This window comes from Lygodium microphyllum, chromosome 20 (assembly GCF_053477565.2).
Source record: "Lygodium microphyllum isolate KBCC chromosome 20, Lygodium_microphyllum_v1.1.10, whole genome shotgun sequence".
In the NCBI taxonomy this organism is placed as follows: Eukaryota; Viridiplantae; Streptophyta; class Polypodiopsida; order Schizaeales; family Lygodiaceae; genus Lygodium; species Lygodium microphyllum.
This window is the reverse complement of record NC_141154.1, coordinates 117,400,600-117,425,868: the sequence shown is the minus strand read 5'-3', so window position 1 is coordinate 117,425,868 and position 25,269 is coordinate 117,400,600. Positions and strand designations below refer to the sequence as shown.

The following is a 25,269-nucleotide window of genomic DNA, read 5'->3' as shown; positions in this document are numbered from 1 at the left end:
TTTAGCACATACCAATCTTTTTGCAATTAGTTTTTCAACTTTCTAAACTAGTAATCCCAATCAAAACAACCTCCAAAATACACTTATCTTGTTTTCATAGGTAAAGATCAATTCTAACTCAATTGATCTTAATTGAAAGGCTACAAAAAAGGGGTTTTTGAGATAAAATAGAGACTATAAAAGGCCCCCTACTTCCAGATGACAAGTTGTCCCCCTACTTAAGCAAGCCAAGTGCTTGTACATATCAAAGGCATGTACCAAAACCTCTTCTCGAGCATTTGAAATTGAGTTGTTCTACTTCAATTCTAGCCATTGATTACTGCCCAAATGTAACCATATTGGACTATGGGTATCCCCAAATAAAACCTCAATGGCTCGTCAAGCCAAAACGCCTATTTAACCTAGATATAAAGCTCGATAATGAGAATAGTACCTCTATCAAGATGCTGACAACAAGCACTTATGTCAAAGAAGAATCTCAAATCCTCCATCTTTGTGATGAAGCTTCACTACTCATGTTTCTCGCTCCAAGAAGAAAACTCCCACAAATGCCACTCTTATATTAGTTGAGAGAGAAGTAATAGTGGAATGCAAGATAGAAGCTATGAGGTGCAAGAGGGTTGCCAGGGGGTGGTCATAAAAATTGTGGAGCTATATTATATTTTGGTACTACAAGATGTACGCATGTTTTCTAAATGAGCATTGACCCTTGTCTCATTGTTATCTTGATTTGAGGTGTATGGTGCGTATCTACCTGAATGCTTTCGATGTTGAATAATGTTCAATACTTTTCTTGATAAAAATCATTCTTTTTTAATATTGATAAAAATTTATAATGGTAAGGAACATGGAGTTTTTTTAGAAAAAAAAAATACTAGAGTAATAAAATAAGAAGATGTAGACCTTATTGCCACAATTACAAAACTTTGATTTGTTTTTAGTTTTGGAGCAAAAATTATGGTCATTTGAATTTAAGTTCCAAGTTCAAACTTTTCATGTCCAAATACATGAACACAAATAAGTGCATTTGTTGGATTTCGACAATCTTTTTTTTCTTTTAAGATCACACCTTAACTTTTTTCCCCTACATAAAGGGATATTAACGTCAAGTGTATCACAAATTCCTTTAGCCAAAAGCCTTGTAGATGTTGCCAACACCTAGCGAGAAGAGCCTTGAGGAATGAGAGCTTGACTTTAAAGTACAAGAGACCAAGAAGAAAAGTCCCTCTTTTTTTCGATTACCTTGTACAAGCTCTACCAAAAATTTTCCATGCTTCACAACATTTATGCTCAAGGAAGAGGGTTGCCAAGGGATGGTCATTAATTTTTTCCTTGCCACAATGATTTGAGCAAAGTTTGAGGCATTCAACCAAGCATATACATGTCTACTAGCTATCACTTACGTACTTCTGCCCCACAAGGACGGCAATCAACAAGAACATGGCAAACACCAGCATGGAGGCTGCTAATCCTGTCTCTATGAATAGTATGATCAATGTGCAAAATAGCCAAATTATCAGGTCCCACATTAAGAATGGTTCTTGTGTAGTGATAATCAAATTAAAGAGAGATTGAAAATTTGTTGGATAAAGGATGACTTCTTGAGAAGCAAGGAAAGTGCCTTGTTAATATCTTTTTGAAGCAAGCATATTTAGAAGTATATTTTAGAATACTTCCTCTTCTTATAAACTTTCTCCCTCATGTTGGTGAAGTTAAGGGGGTTGTCGGTAAGGTTAGGGAGTACCCAAGGTGCCCTCACATCTTGAAGAATAACAATTACCGATGGGATGGGCCAAGGTCATCAATGGAGTGAATCAAGCTATTGATTGGTGGCGAAAACAAGAATCAACCACCAAGGATGGGATGAACCAACCCACTAGTTAGGTAGTATTCTTGAGAATAAAGTTGCCTAACATTGTGGGCACAAGCTAGGTGGTGATTGCATCCCCAGTAATGTGTGAGGTCCCTCATAGGAGCAAAAGGGTCGAGTGTTGGGTTAAAAAACTAGCTTGATGCCTTGCTAGCTGCCTAGAACAATTTGTGTGCCTCTTGGGGCATATCCAATTAGTGGGACTAGAAAGCCAAATTCTAAGTTAGGTTATTAGCTAGGTGAGCCATGCTATCAATTGAATAGCATCTATTGAGAATACATTATTAGATAAAACGTTCTCTTATTATTGGTGGAATAAACAATATACATTACTAATTGATTGGTGTGTGTTACGCCGAAATGAGTATGTAACAAACCTTATGCAACAAATTACTTAAACAAGAGGTTTGTGTGTGTGTGAAAATGGTGTGATAGTGTAGACTAAAACAACCAAATGCGTGAGGTGGAAAGTGGGTAGATGGAGACCCCAACCAACTCATCCTAAGTACCGATGGACCCAACTAGTATGTTATCAACATGCTCAATAGAGGAGTTGGCATATCACTCTTCCTTATTTCACACTCCCCTTGAACTAAGTGTGGTCTTGGATACTCTTATGCTTGAGAGTGTCAATCAGTCTCTTTAGGAGAAGCATTAGAACAATTCTTTAGGATGACTTTACAAATTAAGTTGACTTCATGTGTGTCCTCTATGATAAGCCTTCATATTTCACTACAAGATGAACTTAGAGACCATCCAATTAACTAAGCCTTTGCATCCTATGGGATGGATTCGGTGCTACTCATGGAGAGGTGTCTAAGCAACTACTAAAGGTTACCTCCTTTTGGCCCAGATAAGGGTGGGCACCTCATGTCTTTCTATTTGAGCAAGTATTGCTTGCATTAAACTTCTAAGAGAAATTTTCCTCTGCCTTTAAAGCTTAATACAACATTTTATCCCATTCTAAATTTATGGGATTAGCTCTCTTTATTTGGCAAGATGATAGGAATATTGAGAACCCAATTGATCATTGTGACTCCAAGATTTTGTTGTGGTGAAAGAAATCTTGTAAAGACTACGAAAAACTAGGAAATGACATGAAGGGAACCTAGTCTTGATCTTATTGCAATACGTATTGCTCTCTTTATTGCTGTATGAGATATTCCAAATGATCCAGTTATTCTTGCCCTACTGTTAGAAGTTGAAATGTTTTTATAGAGATAGCAGGAATATAACTCACACCCAATGAGGATTGAAGCTAAAAGGTTGTCTAACTAGAAATAGGTGATTGCCCCTCCACTTTTTATTTCAAAATTGTTAAGTAGAGAACGCAAAACATTAGGGGTGAAGCATACTTAGCAAAAAGATATTGCAAGTCTGTTTTGTAATTTTCTATCTCCAATGGCAAGTTAAAGTCTTAAAGCTCATGAACATTGTTTGGGGCATAAAAATATTTTGGAACATGTGTTAAATTTTATTAGCACTAAAACAACACTTACATCTACTAGATTCTTCTTTGAACAAGAACATAAAGTTATTTTCCCTTACAAAAAGAAAAACCCAAATATTAATATCCCTTTTAAGGTGGCTTAGAACTTTATGGTAGAGATTACTACAAAATGCACAATGCAATCATAGAAAAATATACTTTGATCAAAGACCTTATAAAAAAAGCAATGTGATACACGTGATTATCTACAAGAATATGAACCTAGAGCTAGTATTATTGCAGAGTTGCCAAACTACATAAGGAAACCCATTCCACACTAGCCATGTTAGCTTGGTATGATATATGTTTTATGTTTTGTATGTTCCTTGGGAGTTATAGACTTAAGCTAGATACCTAGATAAGCTCCTTCGGAGTTATAAACTTTAGCTAGATGCCTAGTGGCAATTAAGATTAGATAGCTACCTCCACTCATATGAGATTAGATCAAATGTGGCCTTTCCCTAAGGTATTGTTAGTTAGGAGTTTTTGTCTCTCGCAATTAGTGTCGAGCCTAGTTTTTTATCCTAATGGGGATCACCTCTAGTGGAGCATCACTTTCTCACTTTGCACATAATTAACAATCATGGGTTTTAATCAAGACTACTTAGAGGGAAACTCCTCTACTCAAACCATTTTGGATTTTGCTCTTGAGAAAATGTTGTTATAATAGTCACTTTTTGGAGTTGTTCAACGATTATAATCAAGCTTCTATGGTGGGCAACATTGCACAAAAGAAACCTCTTTTAGCTCAAAAAGACTAGTGCTCGTCTCCATGGCAAATGGTATAAGCAAGCTCCACCTTCGTCCTTCTTGATTCAAGATCAACCCAAGCATTTGGGGCTTGAAAAATTCATGTCCATGTTTGTTATTTCTTTATATTTGGGGATAACCCAAGCACTAAGCTTCAATTTTGGGTGTCCATGTATTATCACTAAAACCTTCAAAATTTACATTTTTGAATATTTATGGATGGTTTGACAAGAAAAATCATGCCTTAAAAGAGAATAATATGAATAGGGATACATGAATGCAAGGCATTGGATGTATGAGAGTAGACCCTCGTGATGAATGCCTCATGTAATCACAACATGCATTGAAACACCTATAGATGATAACCTACAAAACCACTTGATATATATATGGGAGCTCATTGATTGGAGCCACATGGATCTACATATGCTACAAGTTTATAGAATGCAAAGGATAAAAAAATTCAATAAGCACCTCTTCTATGTAAAATCTTATGGGATCTATGTTCAATCTTTTGAGAGAGATTAGTTGCATCATCCTTCTGCTCAACCTAGCACCGAATTGACAAAGTACCCATACCTTTAGCAATTTTGTAAAATCAAGCCTAAGATGGAACCATGGAATGTTACCACCTTTTACATTAAAATTATTTATCTCAAATATGTTTGTGGCCTTCATTTTTCCCTTTTGTAGAAGCTTATGGGAGAAGGAGAATTAGTTCTTGACAAAACTTTTATACAAACATGTCGATAATCGATGTTGGCATGAAGCAAATAACAACCAATAAGTGTGAAGGTGGGTTTGGCAACATCAACTTATATGAAGAGACTTACAAAGTCAAGATTGAATAGTTGAAGATTTTGCAATCAAAGTCCATCGTTAAGGCATTATATGTGGCAGGGATGTTGAACTTGCTTGCTCAAGCATTGACAAGAGGATGGAAAGATATTGGCTGAAAACGGACTAGTGTTTACTGGATTAATAAAATAAATAATGCTCAAGCCTTAAGTTCAAAATAGGACATTTTGAAACAAGAAATTGTATAGCTAATGCTTCATCATTTTGCTCGGAGAGGTGGTTTGGAAAGTAGCTAAAGGTAGACATGACTCTATCTATTAGTCGCTTTATCTAGATACACACAGCATATGAGGAAAATCCTCATCTCTTTTTTTAACCTTTATTAAAAACAAGCACATGTGCATGGATTGACATCTAGGATCAAAGGAACCTAGATTGGATCACTATCTGTGATACAAAGCAGGGATTCTACTGATGAAAGCAACCTTGATTGGATCAGATTCAATTATATAAAGCAAGCGCTGTCTCTTAACTCAATGAGAGGAGAATAGTCATTTCAAACCTTTTTAAAGGAATTGATATTGTAAAAGCAATGGATGCTCTAATGTTTAGAAGTCAAATGCCACTCAAGCCCAAAACTACCTGATTCTCATTGAAATGCATTGAACCTCAATAGTTGCCTAGACTATCAAACACTAAGGCACTCCATCACCTTAGAAAAAGTCTCAGCCAAATAAGGGAAGCTTTCAACCAGCAATTCTGATTGGAAAGGATTACATAATGAAATTGATCCACTAGTTTGATTAAAACCCCAACCACAATCCAATGGACCCAATACACATGTCACACAACCACCTCTTAAAGGTAGAACTAGCAAGGACTCTTGGCCAAGTCAACACTTGCCTTAAACTCAAGCACATAAGTTATGGCACACCTGTCAATAAAGTTGGGCAAAATTCAAAATACAAGCATTAACATTGATTCCTCCAAGTCAAGAACTAGTAGGTTAAGCATGATCAATATATACATGCTAATCAATACAAGAAGTTGGCCTTGAAATGTTGGACTACTAGTTGCTCAAAACTCAACACACTAACTTGGAGGATAGTGATGGTGAAGCTTCCCACTGGAGATAGGTTCTTTAAGTGGATGCTTACCAGTCATCATTGTTCCCTACTTAGTTGAAATGAAGACACCTTCATTACATCAGTGTTAGTTCCTCCAAGTCCAGAACGATTCGGCTAGGCATAATCAATGTATCCATGCTGATCAATGCAAGTTGGCCATTAAGTGTTGGCTGCTTTAAATAGTTGCTCAAACTCAACACACTGCTAGGAACAGCACTGATGAAACTCCCCACTAGAAATAAGTGGATTCCTATCCATGGACATTATCCTCTCTATTTAGTCATGACGAAGACACTTCCCACTTGCTGTGGCAATGCAAAAATGTCAAACCTATGTGGGAATTACTTGAGAAATGGTTTAGAAGCATTAGTCTTCAGGGGAAGCATTAGTCTTCAGGGCGCACTGAACTGCAGACTAGCCCTATTTGGTCTTAGGGGTAGCTTTGGCGCCTGCACTGCAAGTTATTCAAGGACCAACTCTTCAAAAAATTTGGGATGCAAAAGATACAGTTATAAATCTGGACAAGGCAAGAGATGATGTTCTCTCTCGTTCAGCTATTTTATAGCAGAAGATTTAAGACCCCTCCTAGAATTTGACTCCCATGAACTGCCACTGTTTTGACAAGGAATTGTATTATGTATATTTGCACCTGTTTGATTAAGATTTAAGACCTTTAAAATAACTACGATTAAGTTTTAATTGCAACATAAATTTACCAAATTATGAACTTAAGCAACAAAACATTTGGCTGATATCATTATTATCCTAGTTGTAAGAAGTTGTATAGTCTAAGAATTTTGAAAAGGCAAATGTGTGCTCTTTTTCACTTAGAAAACCTCTCCAGATGAAGGATGATAAGCTCCCATGTGAGCAGTTCTAAGCACTGAACAAGAATTACCTCCTTCAAGCTCAGTTTCGCATATTCCTGATGTCAAAGATGATTTGCAAAAGCCCATCCCCTCCAAGCATTTTCGTAAGGAGTGACTTTCAAGTTAACATGAAAACACTGCCTGATTGTTAAAAACTCAAATGCTCGACTACAGAGCTAGGACAAAAGAATATATAGTTGCGAGCCAATTGTTCCAGTCCCATCCTCTTCTTTTATCATTTTGGCTTCACTTTCACCTCCGTCATCAAAACTGCACACTAGCCCTCCGTCCTAGGTCTTGGACAGGGGATATCACTCGCCCAAGGTGAAGCGCAAAAGGGGCATTCAGCTGACATGTCTGTAAGGAACTGGGCCCACAAAATCCATATGATGGACAGTTTTGGACGGGGGATATCACCCGCCCAAGGTGAAGCACACACCCAAGCAACAAGGAAACCACCACCTGTATTAAAAAAGGTTCACAGCAGCTGACAGGTTTTGAACCTTCAACCAATAACCATAGAGCTTGGGGTACTAATCAGTGGGCCAACCACATTTTGTTGTCTACTTTGACCATGAACAGTGTGTAAGCAAAAGCATGGACTGTTTTGAGGGCAGGCAAAGCTTTTGGCCTGGTATGTAACCAGCCTGTACAAGTTAGCATCAAATGCTACAGATTTGCATTCTGTACTTGCATTTGTGACAAGATTTGGAACTCTTAAGAAAGCCATACAAGTTCAGTTTACTGATCCAAACATGTCCTTAGATCAGTATTTGTTCCATGCCATTACAGATCTCCAGGAGGTTTGAGCCCCCACATTTCTATTCAATCTTCCTATTTGTTCACATAACAGTTTCTGGCCAATTATAATTATGACCCATCAAAGGCCCTACTTTCTGCAGCAATTATTTCAGCATCAATATTGGCTGTTAAGTACTTGCCCACTTCTTTAGAGACAGAGATCATGTCCAGAAGAACACTTGTATCAAGTCCTTCCCCTCCTCGTTTAGTAATACCACTGATATTGCCCAAACTGTTCACAGCAATTGACACTGCTGAGTTCATATGGGCTTCCTCCTCTGCTGTCGCATCAACAATATAATACTTGCCAACCTTCAGCAAAACATAAGCATTCAAGAGTAAATATGTTACAAGTGAAACCATAAGAGTGTCACAAAAACCAAAGAATATGCATCTTCTTAGACATCAGTCAATTATATTAAATTGCCTGAACCTCAAATAGCAAATCTTGCAACTTTTGTCAAAACTTACTCACTACACCTAAAACAAAGTTTTACAATGACTTCAATTCACTTTACCAATAATGTTTGCCTGTGCTTTGGCTTCCAGTACCTTTGTTAGTGTGACAATTACAGGTACTTTGGAAGTATCCAATTTGCAGAACTCCTCTGGATTATCACTCACTTCAAAATCAGCTTCTTCTTCATTAGTAGCACTTGTCACTTCCACTTTGGGGATCCCCGTATTGCTCAGTGCAGCCTGCCATGGAAACAAAGAAGCTAATACTCTTTTAGGAAGATCAATAAACCCCTCCGACATTCAATATGTAAAATATCACTAGATTCTTCATATAAACACACTCTTCCCTTTGATCCTTATTCTCTGGAAAATAAGTGACATACAACCACAACCATCAAAACACATCAAATGTGGCACTTTGACCTCAACAACTTATTTCTCTTTTTCAAAGATCAATACAACTCCTTAACAATTACCCCTCTTACATGCACTAAACAAAATAACATTGTTTTTGTGAAGACACTCATCCCTTAACTTAATTCTCTAGATAATAAGAAGCAATGTAATATTAGCACCACATAAAGCTTTGCAAAATGATGCTCTTACCTTGACTGCAATAGCTAAGGCATCAAGAAGATTTCCTTCAGAGCTCAGAACAAGTCCATCAATGTATAAAACCCAACACAGCTTGGCATCAAAAATGCATAAGGCTGTTAGATCAACAGCTGCTCCTGTGATTCACAAAATATGAGCTATTTGCTCCATTGTGGCAGTAGCAGAGAGCCACATGAATACTTTGCATTACATCTTTCAGAAACAAACAGCATCTACTTGCCTCTGCCTTATATTCACCTGCTCCACTTTGACCACCAAGTAAACTTCTTTGCAATGCTCTTGAAAGTTCCAAGGATAAATCCTCTCCACCTCTACCCTACATGGTAAGTTTACAGTCAAGTGACAAATGTTTTAAAACTTGAGTAGACACGTACAAAAAATTTTAATAGCCTTGGTAGAACTTTAAGTTTGTAAGAACCTACTCCGAACTCTGGAGCTGCAGTCGGAGAGCATTCGACATTGATTTCGACTTTTCCTTGATTTGATCTATTAGAGGTGGGCCTTCCAAGCTCAGCCTGAAAAATAAATCTCAATCGCTTAGCAGAACAATTATGAGCAGCCCAAAGTCCCACAGTTGCAAAAAGCAAATGCAGCAACCATAACCATCATGGGCATACTTACAAAAAGGAATATGCAACAACCACAAAAGCCAAGAGCCCCGACTTTAAACAGACTTCCTGCTTATTTAGGATACATATGTGACCATCACAACCTTCACTCGTGCCTTCACATGTAAAGGGCTGGTAACATGGTCCACAGGTTTGTGCAGCTGATTATTTACTGGGACTCATCACTCAGAGACACAGTTCGGCCAGCAGCAATGTTTCCACAGTTTCCATTATTGGCAGAAAAATGATTGAAATTTTGTGTGACCAAATCCAAGGAAAGTGACTAAGTAGATATAGGACCATCACAACCTTCATTCATGTCTTAAAGAATGAAGGGCTGGTAAAAGTAGTCCACATATATATGCAGCTGATTACTTACTGGACTAATTACTTAGAGGCACAGTTCGGCCAGCTGCAAAACTCTGAAACAGTAGATGTGCTACTGACACTGAAATCACCATAAAGGGACAACTAAACATTTGCACCCCCTCGATCATGTCCTCAACTAAGGGTGCAAAAATGTAGAATGCCATAAATACTATCAAAGAAAATCCAAATCTCTAGGTATGTGAACACCACCTCCATATACATATCTACAAAACAGTATAATCCTCAGAAGCTTAAGTTTTTGCCAAGCCAGCCTAATCTCCAGAATCTTCATTCATGTCATTAAAACGAAGGGCTGGTAGCATGGTCCATGTCACATATGATGCTGCTGATCCATTATGAGACTTTTTCCATTACTTAGAGAGATAATTCAAGCTGCAAACCATTGAAACACTAAATGCTACTCCCAATAGAAATCCTAACTTGTACTTTTGGACCCACCCCATGAATGCATGTATCCTGTTATAGTGTATGGTGCAGCTAAACAGCAGCCAGATGTCTAGGCACATGAAACCATAACTCCCACATAACACAAGAAAACAGCAAATCCTTAAACAGCTTAATTTTATAAAACAAGCCTAATCTCCGGTAGCAGGAGCAGTTAGGCCTGTAGTGCACCTGAAGCTTGATCATGATAATGCCCTCTGCATCAAGGTGTGACGATGGTGTTCCACCCAAAGATGACTACCACCTTAAAAAAGTTTCCTTACCTTTGATTGAATATTCTATCAAAATGGACACTAAATTGGACAATATTCCTAATAAGAAAAAAGGAACACAAACATGGCTACTACATATCCTTTGACAGTCAAATAAGAAAAAAGGAACACAAACATGGCTACTACATATAGACATTTGATAGTCAAAAAAGGCGAACATTAATACTACACGGAGACCGGCCTTTGAAAGCCCAAAGGGCAGTAAACCACATTTTAGCAAACACCTGATTCAACTTAACAATAAATTCAGCGAGAAAATTCCACACACAATTGGAGCTAGAGTGCTCCTGTACCACATGACACTCCATGGCTGAAGCCTGCATTTCAATAATGAAAAAGAGAAGAATGGTTCTCTCTAAACTTGGGCTACTCAAATAAGAGAGGAGGCCTAAATAGCCAAGATAAGCTTTCTAAATGAGTAAATGTTACCCCTCAACTATGTTAGGGATTGGCATTCCCTGGACAAGCAGTTTCAGATCTGAGCAATTTTCTACAAGTGTAGCAAGCAGTATAGGTGGCAGACAGTCCGTACAACAGGCAGCGAGGAGCGCAGGTGCCACATGGCACAATCGGGCAGTTTTCTTGCAGTCAGTCAATGCAAGTTGGGCAGCTACTATATAGTCGGCTGCATTAAATGCAGCTGACCTGCATTATTTCTTGTGTTTTTTCACTGGCTATTTATTGACCCCAATCTCCACACACTTCCTCAGTTTTGTTCTCAAGAACCCAAGCTGCTGTTCATGGAGACTGCCTGGACGTTCACAGAGTGAGATCTTTGAGTTGGAGACATATGCAAACATACTCTCTGCACCCATGTACATATCTGCATCCTTATACAGCATTCTTCACTGCAAATTTTCCATGTTCCTCTCTCTCTCTCTCTCTCTCTCTCTCTCTCTCTCTCTCGGTCAAATGCTTCCACACTGCTTCACTTTGACATGGTATCAAAGCATTGTAGGATTAACCAAGGGTGGACCTACCTGAAAAGGAGATTTCAGCGCGACACAAGGCTATGTTTTCAACGTTCAAGGGTGAGCAGGAGGGCTGCGCATCAAAACCAAGGCTAAGGTGAGTATGGGTGTGCAAAAAAGGAGCAAATTTGCTGAAGCTGCTACTGATTTTGGCTGTTTGTGAAGGAAGAAGGCTATGTTTTCGACCTTCAAGTGCAGATTTTACATTTTCATCACCTCCAATGGGTGAAGGAGTGGGACGAGTAGCAAAGAGCCCTAGCAGGCTACATTCACACAATCAAAGGGGGCTGCTTTTTGTGCTTTGTGCACGCATTGTAGGTGAAGATATCTTTTGAGGCTAAGACAAAGTTTCGGGCAATCATGGACCGGAAGGTGCCTGTGTTACCAACTCTTCCATCAGATTAAAAGCTCGAAGGCAAGAACTACCACATTTAGAGGGCTATGATGCTTGCCATTTTGGAGTCCTATGCTTTGGCGAAGCTTGTTATGAAGGCTAGTCATCGTCCTTCTTCACAAGACGAGTCTAAACTCTCTTCAAGTGATAAGTTGGAGTTGACAAAGGTTCAAGCACATTGAGGCAAACTCAATGCTCGTATCCACTCGTTTTTATCTCTCATGCACAACTGTTATCTCTCATATCAAGCATTTGACGGTGGCCCAGGAGATATGACTAGAGCTTAATCAGAATCTAATGATCGCATGACCGTTATGAAACGCGTTTCTTTGGAAGTGCAGATGAGGACCAGGAGTGTCAACAAGTCATTTTCTATGCAAGAGCATATTAACAAGCTGAGGCAACTTCACATACAAATACAAAATGCAAGGAAGGTATTCACTTCAAAAGACAAAGTGATAACTCTTCTTTCACAGTTACCACCCCATTTCACTAGTTTTTATTCAGCCTTGATTGCTTCAGGGTGGTCTGAGACTCTTCGGTGGGAGGAGTTGGTTCCTATGGTCTTGGACCAAGAGGAGCAGTTGAAAGAGACCAATGCTTCTAAATCTAAGAACTTGGTTGGTCAATCCTCTCACAAGAAGGGGAAGGACTGAAAGAAGGACGACAAATCAAAGAAGGACGAGAAAAAGGGGTCTACTTGTCACATCTGTGACAAGACAAGTCACTGGAAGAAGAATAGCCCCGACAAGGAGAAGAAGGAAAAAGAGGAGGAGAAATCTTCAAAGGATTTCTAAGCAGTGGCTGCTTCCTCATCAACCACTTTCCTTCACTTGGAGGTGGCTAAGACATCAATCCTGAAGGCCTCTAATGCTGCATTGGTAGCCCTATTCACTCGAGAGTAGATTGTTGACAATGGTGCCTCATGACACATGACTCCATCTTCAATAAGTATTGCTCATTTGCGGCCTTCACATGGCAAGATTCTCATCGGCGATAGTTCTTCTATTCATATTCAAGGACAAGGTGACATGCATCTTATTCCAGATGGGCGAGGTAGTGCCCATACATCTGAGGTACTTTATGTGCTGGCCTTGGGCTACCATCTACTTTCAATGCACAAGATTTGCACCCTCAACCTCTTGGTCAAGTTTGATGTGGATTCTTTTCAAATTCTTGATCGTGGATCAAGACAAGTCCTTGTTTCAAGTTATGAGGAGAATGGAGTCTGTAAATTGCAATAGTCTTCTACCGTGACTTCTCTTATTCTTACTTCTCAAACTCATTCCGAGCTTTGGCATACTCGGTTTGGCCGCCTCAACTATGATTACCTTCGAAAGGCATCTCCAAGGACAGCTTGTCGAGGTTTGCCGAATATTCTGGTAAGCCAACACACTTGTGTATCCTACATCCGTGGGAAGCAAACTCATGATGCTATTCCCAGCAAGGCTTCGAGGCAGTCTTCGGCACCCTTGAAGCTTGTTTCTAGAGATCTTTGTGGACTACTGAGAACGAAGTCCCTTAGAGGGAGCTTGTACTTCATGCTAATTGTGGATGATTACAACAAAATGACATGAGCTTATTTCTTGAAGTTGAAGTCGGAGGCTTTCTCCAACTTTACAGATTGGTTGCTCTTTGAAGAGAACCAATTGGGCCGAAAACTAAAGACTTTACAATCCCATAAGGATAGAGACTTTGTTTCTAATGAGATTGCTTGTTTTTGTACAAATCGTGGTATCCACCAGGAGTTTGCCAACACAAACACCCCTCAAGAAAATTGCATATTGGAGTAGAAGAATCGCAAAGTGATCAAGATGGCCCATACCATGATGGAGCATCAACAAACACCTCGATGTCTATGGGCTAAGGCTCTGGCTACTACAGTTCACATTCTTAATCGATGTCCTACTTCTACTATTGTTGGCATGATCCCTTGTGAGGCATACTTTGGGTCTAAGCCACATATTTCTTATTTCAAGGTTTTTTGTTGTCGTTTTCACTTGAAAGTTCGACGACGAGGCATCTGCGTCAGCCGCATCTCTCCACCATTTGAGTAGCTTCATAGGGCTCACAGGTATACACCCCTGTTCTTAGAGATCTCGGTGATAGCTAGGTGCCAGCATTTGTTCCTCTGAAGCCTCTGCCTCTAGAGGACTCTTCTTCAAATGAGGAGTTTACTTCTCAGCCATCCAACTCACCGATTGTGCCTCAGTAGACCATGGACCTTTCAAAAACTTCAGTTGATGGAGAACGACAAGGCAAGATCCAGCTTCCTCCTCGTTGGGTTTGTGACATTCTTTGTGATGCAGGGATTGAGGGGGTCCCTAAGGAGTGGCAGTCACAAGATGGCCCGCGTCGTTCTCGAAGGAACCAAGCACACCACACCGAGCTTGTGTACACTAAATACTATTTAATGACTCGTGCCATGCAAGATCAAGAGCCCATCTTCGTGAAGGAGGCTTTACAACATGATTATTGGTGGAGAGCGATAAAGCAAGAGCTAGAGTCGATTGAGAGGAATGGCAATTGATACCTTGTGCCAAAACCTCCTCATAAAAAGATCATTGGAGTCAAATGGATCTTCAAGACCAAGTACCACAGTGATGGTACGTTGGACAAGCACAAGGCCCACCTTGTTGCTAATGGTTTTGCATAACGCCCAAGTATTGATTTCCATGATATTTTTGCCCCTATAGCTTGGATGGCTACTATTCACATAGTTATTGCCTTGGCTAGCCTTGAAGGAGAAGATCTATGTTGAGCAACCTCCAAGCTTCGGTTCTTCTAATGGTAAGGTGGTTGAGAAAGGCTCTCTATGGCCTTAAGTAAGCTCCCTGTGCTTGGAATGAGAAGATTGACTCGTCTCTCCAAGATAAATTGGGATATCAACATTTCAAGGCTAACCTCCAGCTTAATGTTTGCACCTCTGATGGAGGTCATGTGTTGTTTATTCTTTATGTGGATGACTTGATTGACAGGTGACCATGCCAAGATGGTCGAGCAAACGAAGACAGCACTTCATGAGAAGTTAGAGATGACGGATATGGAACTTCTTCATTTCTTTCTAGGTCATGAGACCTGTCAGACTCCGAGAGGGATCTTTATTTCCTATCAACAGTATGTACAAGAGCTCTTGACTACGTGTGAGATGAATGGAGGGATACAAGTCTCATCACGACTCCTATTGACCCAAATTAGAAAACTACAGCTCATTCCAATTCTCCTTTGGCGGATGCTACCCGTTATAGACAGTTGTGCTGGCTAGGTTCAAGAGTAAACCCAAGATGGTGCAATGGCAGGCTGCTTAACGGATTTTGCAATTTCTACAAGGGACCCCTAATCTTGGAATCTATTATCCAACAAGTACAAGTGATGCAAACTTAGTACTTATAGGATGGAGTGATTAAAATTGGGTTGGCAATGCTAGGGCTAGTTCCTCCGCTGCCCAAACCTTCTTCACCTGCCAGAGGCGATGAAAAAGTAAAATCCACACTGAAAAGCCTCAAACGCAGCCTTTCTCCCCTTCGAACAGCAATAACTTGCAGCAATTCACCGATTAGACTTCTTTCCCGCACACCCACACTCGCTTGAACCTTGATCTGATGCGTAGCCCTCTCGCTCGCCCTCAAATCCGAGAAATGCAGCCTTGTGTCGTACTAAAATCTCCTCTTTAGATAGGTTCAGCCCTCAGTCAGTCCATCTTCACCGCTCTAATACCATGTCACAATGCAGCAAAGCGAAAGCGTAGAACAAAGATTAAGAGAGAGTGAACACAAAGAGAAGAGAGAGAAAAGGAGACTGTAAACGCAAAAAATCTGCAGTGTAGTATACTATATAAGAGTGCAGAAATATACAAGGGGACAGAGAAAATATTTGTGTATGTCTCCAACTTGATGACCTCGATCTCCATCAACCCAAGCACAATCTGTCTCAACCAACAAATCTCAAGATCAGAATCTGAAAATGAATGAATGCTAGAATGTGCCACAAACCGGCTATAAATAGCCAAAAAATAGGAAATAATTGCACCAAGTCGGGTGCATTAAATGCAACCGACTGCAATAAACTACCTGACTGTGCAGTAAAACTGTCGGACTGCAGGCTGCCACGTGGCACCTGCGCAGTCTGCTGACGTGGCTACTAACATGGCATATAAGTCGAAATAAGCATAAGATAGACATCTCTTAGAAAGGCTATTTTCTACACATTGCTTCACTTTTGTAGGTTCCATTCTAACACCATCTTTTGAGACAATATGCCCTAAGAATTGAATCTCTATCATAAAGAATCCACTCTTTTTGGCATTAATAACCAACTTTTGTCTTCTAAGTTCCTCAAACAAAGTAGTCAAATGCATCCCATGTTCTATGTCATTCTTTGAGTAGACACATCAATGGAAGACTTAAAAAGATTTAAAGTCTTAACCCTTCATACAATTAGAAGTTGCAAATGCATTTGTAAGCTGAAATGGCATAACCAATAACTTATATAACCAAAAGTTGTCCTATTGCATGCATTTTCTAGCCTCAAATATATATGACGATGCCCACTTTTTAGATCTATCCGATTGCACTTCCCTATAACCCATCAACAATATCATCATTGCTTGATATAAAAAATCTAAATTTTATAGTGTTCTTATTCAAGGCTCGGTAATCAATGCACATTTGCAATGAACCATCTCTTTTTTGCGTAAACTAGTTAAATCAACCCTTTTTCCAATAGCTCAGTAACCTAGCCCATTATTTCCTAATGTTGGGCAGCACTCACTCTAGGCACTAGGTCCACAAAATGATTCTCCCATCTCATCATGATTCATATCTAATACCAAACTTGGCTGGTAATTCTCGAGAATGAAGTTAGCACAAGCATCTGAACCATAGAAAACTTGAGTATGTTGATTTCTCACTTTGCCCCATACACAGCATGTCTCTGAAGTATCTATATTTGGTCTTTGACCACAAGATCAAATACCAATCTAGCTATAGTTTTATGCTTCTTGCCTTTTTTATCCTTACTATCATCAATATGGCTTTTACACTTACAACTAGGCATTCATGTGCTATATGCTCCTCTTGTTCACAAACATAGTATTTGTTTGCATTATATAATGTCTTCCTTTCAACAAATTTCTTAGCACTAACAAATGATCATTTGCCTTCTCTATATTTTTTATGCATCAAACCGATTTTTCAGCTTGTATACTCTTTTTTGAAGATTTAAATATGTAGTCTAACAATTCAACCTTGTTGCTCTTATTTTCAGCATTGTCTTTTGAAGCATCTTTGCGGCTCTTAAATCCAATGACATGGCTTTTCATCAATGCATAAGTTATATTTGCATTTTTTGTCAATTATGCCATGCTATGCATTTCAAGTTACAATGCCCCATAATAATTTTCCTAAACACCTAGCATAGTTGACTGAAAACGAAAGGCATTTTCCATGCCAATATTGGAAGGTGCACTGTTATGCAATAACATGGCCTTTCATCAATGCATAGGTTATATTTGCATTTTTCATCGATTATGCCATGCTATGCATTTCAAATTACAATGCCCCCTACCATAGATGGCTGAAAACGAATGGCATTTTTCATGCCAACATTGAAAGGTAAACTACTATCCATAACTAAAGCATGGATCCACCCCAAAAGTAACTTGAATGCAAAGATGTTTAACCTACCAAATCCTAAAAAACAACCAACCTTTACCCAATTCCACGAGCATTTTCCTAAACAACTATCCTACATAGTTTCCATGTAATCCCATAATGTTCTTCTCACAAACAAAGAAAATCCTCTCCATGAAACAATAAGAATATCGCTTTCTTTGTAGCAAAGTTGCCCAAAAAAGTGCACTAGTTTGGAGATCTCAAAGAAGAACAGCAACACACATTGATATATATAAAGTTACAATGATGCCCAATGGATTTCCTATACCAAGAAGAGAATATTGGTGGTTGTTCAAACCACATTCATGCTACCAACTCATATTCCATGGCAAAAACCTGCAATTTCAGCAAGAAATTAAAAAAGAATAACTCTCTAAACTTGAGTTGCTCAAATCAGAGAGAACTTGGTCATTAATCATAAGTGAGCTACTCACATAGCCAAACTTAAAACTCAAGGCTTGCTTTATAACTCAAGAGCTCTAAATGAGTTGCTTATTGGGTGAAACTTTCAATGTAACTCAATTCTAATATATAAACTTACAATTTAATAAAAGTTTTATACCATATCTTGATATGTTTGCTGTGATCTTATATCACATACCTCTATACTTGTCCACCACATCCCCAATATCAAATCCTTCACTACAAGTGGTATAGACATCGTGCCAAGAGCTAGAGATACCATAATTAAAGTTTATTTTAATTAAAAATCTACGTGAAGTTTGATTAGTCCATTACATCCATTTCTTATTTTGGTGTCAACATACAAATGTTTCATGGTCAAATTCAACATTCTACATGGCCAACAGCACTTATGTGTTCATTCTACTTTATCTTTAAATCTATTTCTAAATTTTATATATATATATATATATATATATATATGGAGGATTTCATGCCTCTTCATGGCATAAACCTCATCCAATAACAAGACCAAGTCAATTTGCATTTGCATATCTAAGATCTAATTATCTTAGTGGCATTAAGTCAACTCCAACTCCTTGCATTTTATCATAGTCTATTTGCCCTCTAAAGACCTTTCAAATTTGTCTTCTTGATAACACTAAAGACTTATTTTTTCCAAGAAGTTCTAAACTCCATATCTATACTCATTTTCTAGCAGTATAGTAGACGTGCGTTATCTACATTTGGCCACCTTATCAACTCACAAGGCATTGTTAAGTAACTTAAAAGCCTTAGCAATCAAAACTAAGGGTATTGTCTGATTCTTCCAATCAGCCTCTTCCCGAGTCTCTCAAGTAACATATCTACTAGCTGATCAAGAAACTCAATTATGAGTTAGAAAACTCAATTATGAAACTCAAGAAACTCAATTATGACTCCATCTCCACCTAGATAGTGGACATGCACTCGTGCATAAAGAAACGACAAGCACTAAGGACCAATGAAATACCTTGACTAGTATAAAAGTGACATGTCATCATGCCTTCTACCGAAATAAAAAAGTCTCCAATTCTTAAGCAAATGGCCTAGAGTCCTACCATGTATAATTCCAATGAACAAGAAGAAACACTCTTGATGAAAGTTAAACAATGTAACTTGTTCCAATAAAAGCTCTATGGGAAACTTGAAAGCCGTGTCTCCCCAATGAGCCCATTATCCATTGAAGTTCCAATTTCCCGGAGACATATTTGCTTCTCTTTACTTTTAGAATCATGACTGGGGTGGCCTCTTGAGTAGAGTGGATAATAAACAGCCTAACGCTCAATCTTGAGCCTAAGAAGTGATTAGCACAACTCAGACTTGGCTTGAGACAATGGTGTGAGAGCTAATTGCAATCATACACAAGACGCAAAGAAGGCTGAATGGAAGCAACACACACTAAAAGATGCATTAACAATGAAGACTCTGTCAATAACTTACACAAAAAGGACAACACAAACTAAATCAATATGGGATAGCAAACCAGGACTCTAGAATGGCTGAAATGCTAGCATTCTACACGCTAATGACATATAACAAAGTGGTTAGACTGTTTGGATCCAAATCAGAGCAGTACACACGCACACTGGGCAGCAAATTAGAGAGTGAAACTGGGGATTGCTGGCACTGATCAAAGCACAGCAGAGTCAGCACTCAAGACTGTTCACTGCTATCACAATATCATCAGCAAGCAGGGTAAAATGGGCTCAGGAAAACGTGGCAATTTTATCCTAACTGGGCACCAAACTGCTCTAAACAGCACCCCCGACAAGAATAGCACACAGAAACATGGCAGCTACACACCAACGTACTCAGACACATGCTTGAGTCAATGTGTGAATATGCAGTCATACCACATTCTACAACTTTCTTGGGACTTTCAGACAATTGAATTCTCTAAATGTAACACTGCTCCTCTCCTTCAGAAAGCTGGTCATCAAAAGCCAAAAGCTAACCAAAAGGGCAATGCTCCTAGTTGAATATGCAAGTTTTATGACACTAGTCTTCTAAGCATATACTTTGATACAAACTTTCAAGTATAGCAGGGACAGAAATCTGACTTGATCAATATGAACAAGAGAGGACAACTGCAGCACTATCCAAATCCAGGAAACTGGAAATGACCACCAGAAGGACCTTTTTAAGATCCTTCTCCTAAAACTTGAAACCAACACTGCCCTCAACATCTTAATAAGAGAAGAGAGAGAACTCAAAATTGTCAGAACCCAGCTTGCATTTGTACAATACAGAATTTAACTCCCTTTGGAGACTCCCATACCTTCACCCCCACAATGACATCAGTAGCACCAAGCCTAACACGGGATGATCCATTAGCCTGCAAGTAGATTTTCAAAAAGCATTGTTAATATAAGCTAGACATCACACATCATAGCTTCAGTTCATAAAATACTTTGAGCATCAACCAGAAGTGCAGCATCAGTGCTAGACAATGATGTATATATTGTTGTATACTTAGGTGGAAAAGCATCATAATAGAATCATTGTTAACTCAAAAGCCACACTAGACAATCACTTAAATAATCGACCATAGTTTGTATACAATAACAAGAGCTAAATTAAATTGCTTGCCACATTTATTTCCCTCTATTTCCAAATGCCTTGATTGTGGTTATGGTTAGGGATCACCAATCCATGTCCTTTGAGAGAACCAATCACATGGCCATTCACAATGACAAATCAAGTATAAGTCCATTCCCACTTAAAAAGCATAAGAGACTCCTAATCGAGTTGTTGTGTCTCCACAAACAATGGACGACTCCTTCAAACAACTCCAATTTAGGGAAATACATAATTGCTAATTATCCTTTATTTGAAGGACAAGCTCTTGTGCATTCCTTCATTCCTTAAATAAATCAAAGCAAAAGCAAGCTCGCAAAACATACATAACTTCATTCTTGACCCAAATCAAAAAACATAGTCACAAGCGAATCATTTTTGGACTAAGGCTTGAAGGGATAGTAGCTTTCTTCGGTCCAATATCCCATTCCCCTATAACTATATAGTCCCAAGTGACAAAATCCCTCCACATCCCCATCTCCTTATGCATTAGTTGTGAACATGTCAAACAATGATAGACTTGCAAGACACAAATGACATGCAATATATGTGTAAATGCACAAGAGAGAGAGAGAGAGAGAGAGAGATTGATTGCCCCCAAAAACACCATATCATACATACCAATGCATGGGCCACGACACAAATGCATGGAAAGTCAACATCCATCCGAACACATGGAGGAGCATGTGAGGAAAAAGGCCATACAACTAGTTTGAGAAGATTGGAGTACACGGTAAAGCCCTTCTAGAGGAACAAAATGGTATGGTAGGCTCCCCAACCTAGCCCCAAGATAGATACAATTGTTGAATCTAAATATACCAAATTTTGGTCAAGAGGCTCTCCGTTCGTTGCCTTAAGATCAAGTACACTATGCCCTTGTAAGCTCACTGAGTCTTAAGATTTATAGATAATTGTGATCAAATTTACCATTGAACTACATGGGGAGCTAAAAATTGCTGCCCCATCTCCATCTCATTAACATCCACGATCCAATCCTTAAGTTGAAGCTCCAAAGCTCTTAAGCAACTTCAACAACATACCTTGTGTTCTTTTAGTGGATTGTACCACAATCTAAGGTACTTATTGCTGCCTAGTCATAGCACCATTGCTCAATACACCACTACTGTGCAAGCATGAGCACAAGTAGCTATACAAACACTAGAAAAGAGAGAATAGTTAGCATAGCTACCAAGAGTAGAGAGCAAGGACGAGCACTACGTAGAAAAGAAAAAGAGAAATATCATTGGAACAAGGAAGACCCATTTCAAGGATTCAAATCACTTAGACAAAAGGCTCAATGTCAAAAAGGAAATTATTTCCCAAAGCTAGGAACACAAGGATGAGGCAAGTTAGGTGAGTCAAACAATGGTATGCAATCAATGGGTGCATGCAAGCATTACATTTGCTCCTTGAACTCAAGTTCCTTGGGCACAAACAACAATCATCTCCCCAACCTCTAAGTAGGTTGATGTTCCACTTTAACTACCACAACCAACCCTTGCTTCTCTCTCGTTAGGGCACCCTCTTGTGCAATCAATAGTCCACATAACAAAATCCAAACCCTATGCCAATAATCCCAAAAGCATCATCTTCCATGCATAAATTAAAATTACTATAAGATAAATTAGAGTTATTGGTTAAATCCATATATATATATATATATATAATGGAAAAGAACCATCTTGTGCATCTAGGGTCTACACCCTATCATTTCCCCATCTCCATGGATGATGCATGCACAAGGGAGACATTTGCTAATAAGGGCATCGTGATGTAACTTTGACTTTGCTTGAACTATTTGCTACTCTCACACCTTTACACAATACGTAATACACATATGAGACCCAAGGAATTTAAGTGTCACAACCAATGTGCCTTAGTCACCAACTACACCATGGAAATTTGTATTTTGTCTTGCATTAAGGATGACTAGCAATTTGAAGGTTACAATGACCCTAAACAGTTTACACAATAAACATTCTCTCTCTACTTGTATCTCTTCTCATTCGCAAAGGATAGGTTGGGAAGCTCCATCTTACCAACCTAGTCTTCGTTTTGGTGCCTTGAGAAATTCACGAAAGAATCTATAAGTCTATCCATGAGCTTAACCAAGATGTCTTCATCGGTTAAGGACAGAATAGTGAAGTGATAAGATGGACAACACTCTTCATCATCCCTCTACCTGAAGGATCACTACTACTCAGTTTTTGCAGAACCGTGAAGTTTCAAGTCCCTCTCTTACTTCATCTAAACCTGCAAAGAAACACTCAGACTAAAGCCACACCATCACTCAAGGCCACAGATGCTTAAGGTTAGACGATGTACATACGGACAGACCAGTTGACCTGACTTGCATGAGAGCGACATTTAGCTTTTCGATGGTCTGACGTATTTGCAGACCAGGAAAGACCATACAGGAAGCAAAACATGTGCAAATGTTTCTCGTGGTATCTCCCCTGTATTAAATGCTCCAAGCATGCTCGGAAGGTTGTTCTGAACTGACCGCAATACAAGAAAACATCGTTTCTTCACTACGCTTTAAAGCGATAGGAATCTCTCTCTCTCTCTCTCTCTCTCTCTCTCTCTCTCTCTCTCTCTCTCTCTCTCTCTCTCTCTCTCTCTCTCTCTCTCTCTCTCTCTGTGTGTGTGTGTGTGTGTGTGTGTGTGTGTGTGTGTGTGTGTGAAGCATACCTGTGGAACCACCCCAAGCTCGATGGAGAAAGGGCGATAATCGTGACGGCCTCGTCCGTCGCTGCGGAGTCCTTGGATGATACCTCCCTCCAGAAACCTCCTCTCTGCTGCCGACAGCCCTACCATGGCGAAAAACCCTGCTTAAACCTACCCTAACCTGAACCTACCTTAATATGAGCTTTGTTCGATGAAAGGGTTAACCAACAATAACACATTCAATGACCGAGGGGGTAAGAGCACGGGGCTTAATAATAAAGAATAATAAAGAATATGAATATGACGTATCAAATACAGTATTACGATAACACACTTTTAACCCTCGAGGAGAGAGAGAGCTTCATAGGGTACATCGAAATGACTCTATCCCATTTTAGATTGCCACATGGAACAACTATTTAGTGTTAAGATAGTACCTCTAGTTTTGAGGGTACTACATAAACTCTCCAAGATTCTATTAAATGTACCGCCACATTATGGTTTGTGAACTAACACTCATCTACACACGACCAAATATAAACCATGTGTCTTGTGCAGCCAATCAACCCGGACATCCTAGCCCTTAGTGGGCCAATAGAGCAAGGAACCTTACAATGTTACATACCAAGTCCCCCAATACAATGGCGCTTTCTATCACCATCTAAAAAAGTAGATTCGTGAGATTCGTTTTCCCTTTACTACATTTTATCCTCCTTCTTGCCCCTCATTGTCACACTATTTTCTAACGAAGGATCCCTCCTTCGTAAGCAATCAATCAAGCTAACATAAAATTCTAAGCTTGCTTGTGACTTTGCAATGCTTGTTTATGCATCAAAACAAGAGATAACTTATCTAAAAGTTTTGTCAACAAAGATGCATTATGGTTACACTCTACTAGCTTCCATATCCTAACAAAAGGTAAGATGAGCACATCAATAAGGATGAAGATAAACATTAGTTTTAATTTGCTTATTTAGTAAATTGTAATCGGATGTGAGGTGAGTATTAATGTTGTTGGGTTTATACTCCTCCTCCTTTTACATGTTTTGACAAGTTTTGTTCATCTAATTTTCTTTATGAATTGGTAGACTCCAAAAGCTACAATGCAACCTAGCTAGCTTTGGGCATCTAAATGGGTAAGAATCAGGGGAGAATTTTACCGCAGTAGCTATTTTCAAAGGTTTTTTTCTACTGGGTCTAATATTTTGGGCTTAAAGTGTCAGATCTCTAAATGTTGATCCCATAGCCAACCTTTGTTTTGTCTAAAGAATAAGCTTGTGTATTATGTAGTGTACCTCAAACCTTGGGGGGGTGTGCGTATGAAAGGCATTGAAATTTTCTTTGAAACTCACTCCCCATATGAACATTTCATTGCAATAGAAACTCCTGCTCAAGTTGTAATCCCCAAAATCTCCCCAATGGCATTATTGGCGTAATCTCCTATCCTAAAAAAGCCCAAGAATAAGCACTTTTGTAACTAGCGTATGAACCATCTTGAACACATGACTCTCTATTTGATCCTAGATCTTGCTCCTACGATTTTAGGCATAATCATGTATGGGTGCCTATATATGAAGGTGGTATGGTGGCCCTTTGTTGCATAGTTAGATCTGGACCTTTATCAAATATATGTAAAGACGACTTTTTTACATGCGGACTTGCATTATGAGATTTATATGCAGCAGCCTAAGGGCTTTGAGGAAAAAGACAAGGAACACCTACTGTGCAAGTTGAGAGAGCCCTTATGGCCTTAAGTAGGCACCTAGGAAATGGTGCGACGAGTTTGATGCTTGCATGCATTCATAAGGATATACCTACAATGATACGGCTTTATGTTTATACACAAAGAAGGCCCACGATGCTAACCTTATGATTTTGGTACTCTATATGGATGACATGTTGATTGTTGGAAGTACTCATGAGGAGATGGATGCCTTGAAAAGACAACTCAATAAGAGCTTCGAGATGAAGAACATGGGACAAGCCTCACACATTTGTGCATCATGCATGATTGCTTTAAGGGCCTCCTTTAGTTGTCATAGAAGGAATACA

The 25,269-nt window shown here is 39.1% G+C and overlaps 1 protein-coding gene across 2 annotated transcripts; it reads right to left on the bottom strand.

The window, feature by feature from the left end:
* Nucleotides 1-7,345: 7,345 nt before the first annotated feature.
* LOC148019294 (3'-5'-exoribonuclease family protein) lies at nucleotides 7,346-23,467 on the bottom strand. Of its 2 annotated transcripts, none has more exons than XM_087660887.1 (7): nucleotides 23,242-23,462; nucleotides 20,252-20,308; nucleotides 9,201-9,293; nucleotides 9,016-9,094; nucleotides 8,770-8,894; nucleotides 8,257-8,403; nucleotides 7,346-8,016 (listed from the first exon to the last, which is right to left on the bottom strand). In XM_087660887.1, exons 1-7 carry the CDS (start codon nucleotides 23,365-23,367, stop codon nucleotides 7,774-7,776), a joined length of 870 nt encoding a protein of 289 aa, XP_087517013.1. In that variant the 5' UTR covers nucleotides 23,368-23,462; the 3' UTR covers nucleotides 7,346-7,773. The 2 variants fall into 2 exon arrangements, with proteins under 2 accessions (XP_087517013.1, XP_087517014.1); XM_087660888.1 differs by having other exon boundaries at nucleotides 7,853-8,016; nucleotides 8,223-8,403; nucleotides 23,242-23,467.
* Nucleotides 23,468-25,269: the final 1,802 nt, after the last annotated feature.

Excerpts from the sequence above, each read along its gene's own strand:
- LOC148019294 (XM_087660887.1), bottom strand. The coding sequence starts at position 23,367 with ATGGTAGGGCTGTCGGCAGCAGAGAGGAGGTTTCTGGAGGGAGGTATC. Across the intron at positions 9,294-20,251 it reads ATGTCATTGTGGGGGTGAAG|GCTGAGCTTGGAAGGCCCAC; the intron begins GTATGGGAGTCT and ends TTTATTTTTCAG. Across the intron at positions 8,404-8,769 it reads CCTTAGCTATTGCAGTCAAG|GCTGCACTGAGCAATACGGG; the intron begins GTAAGAGCATCA and ends TTTCCATGGCAG.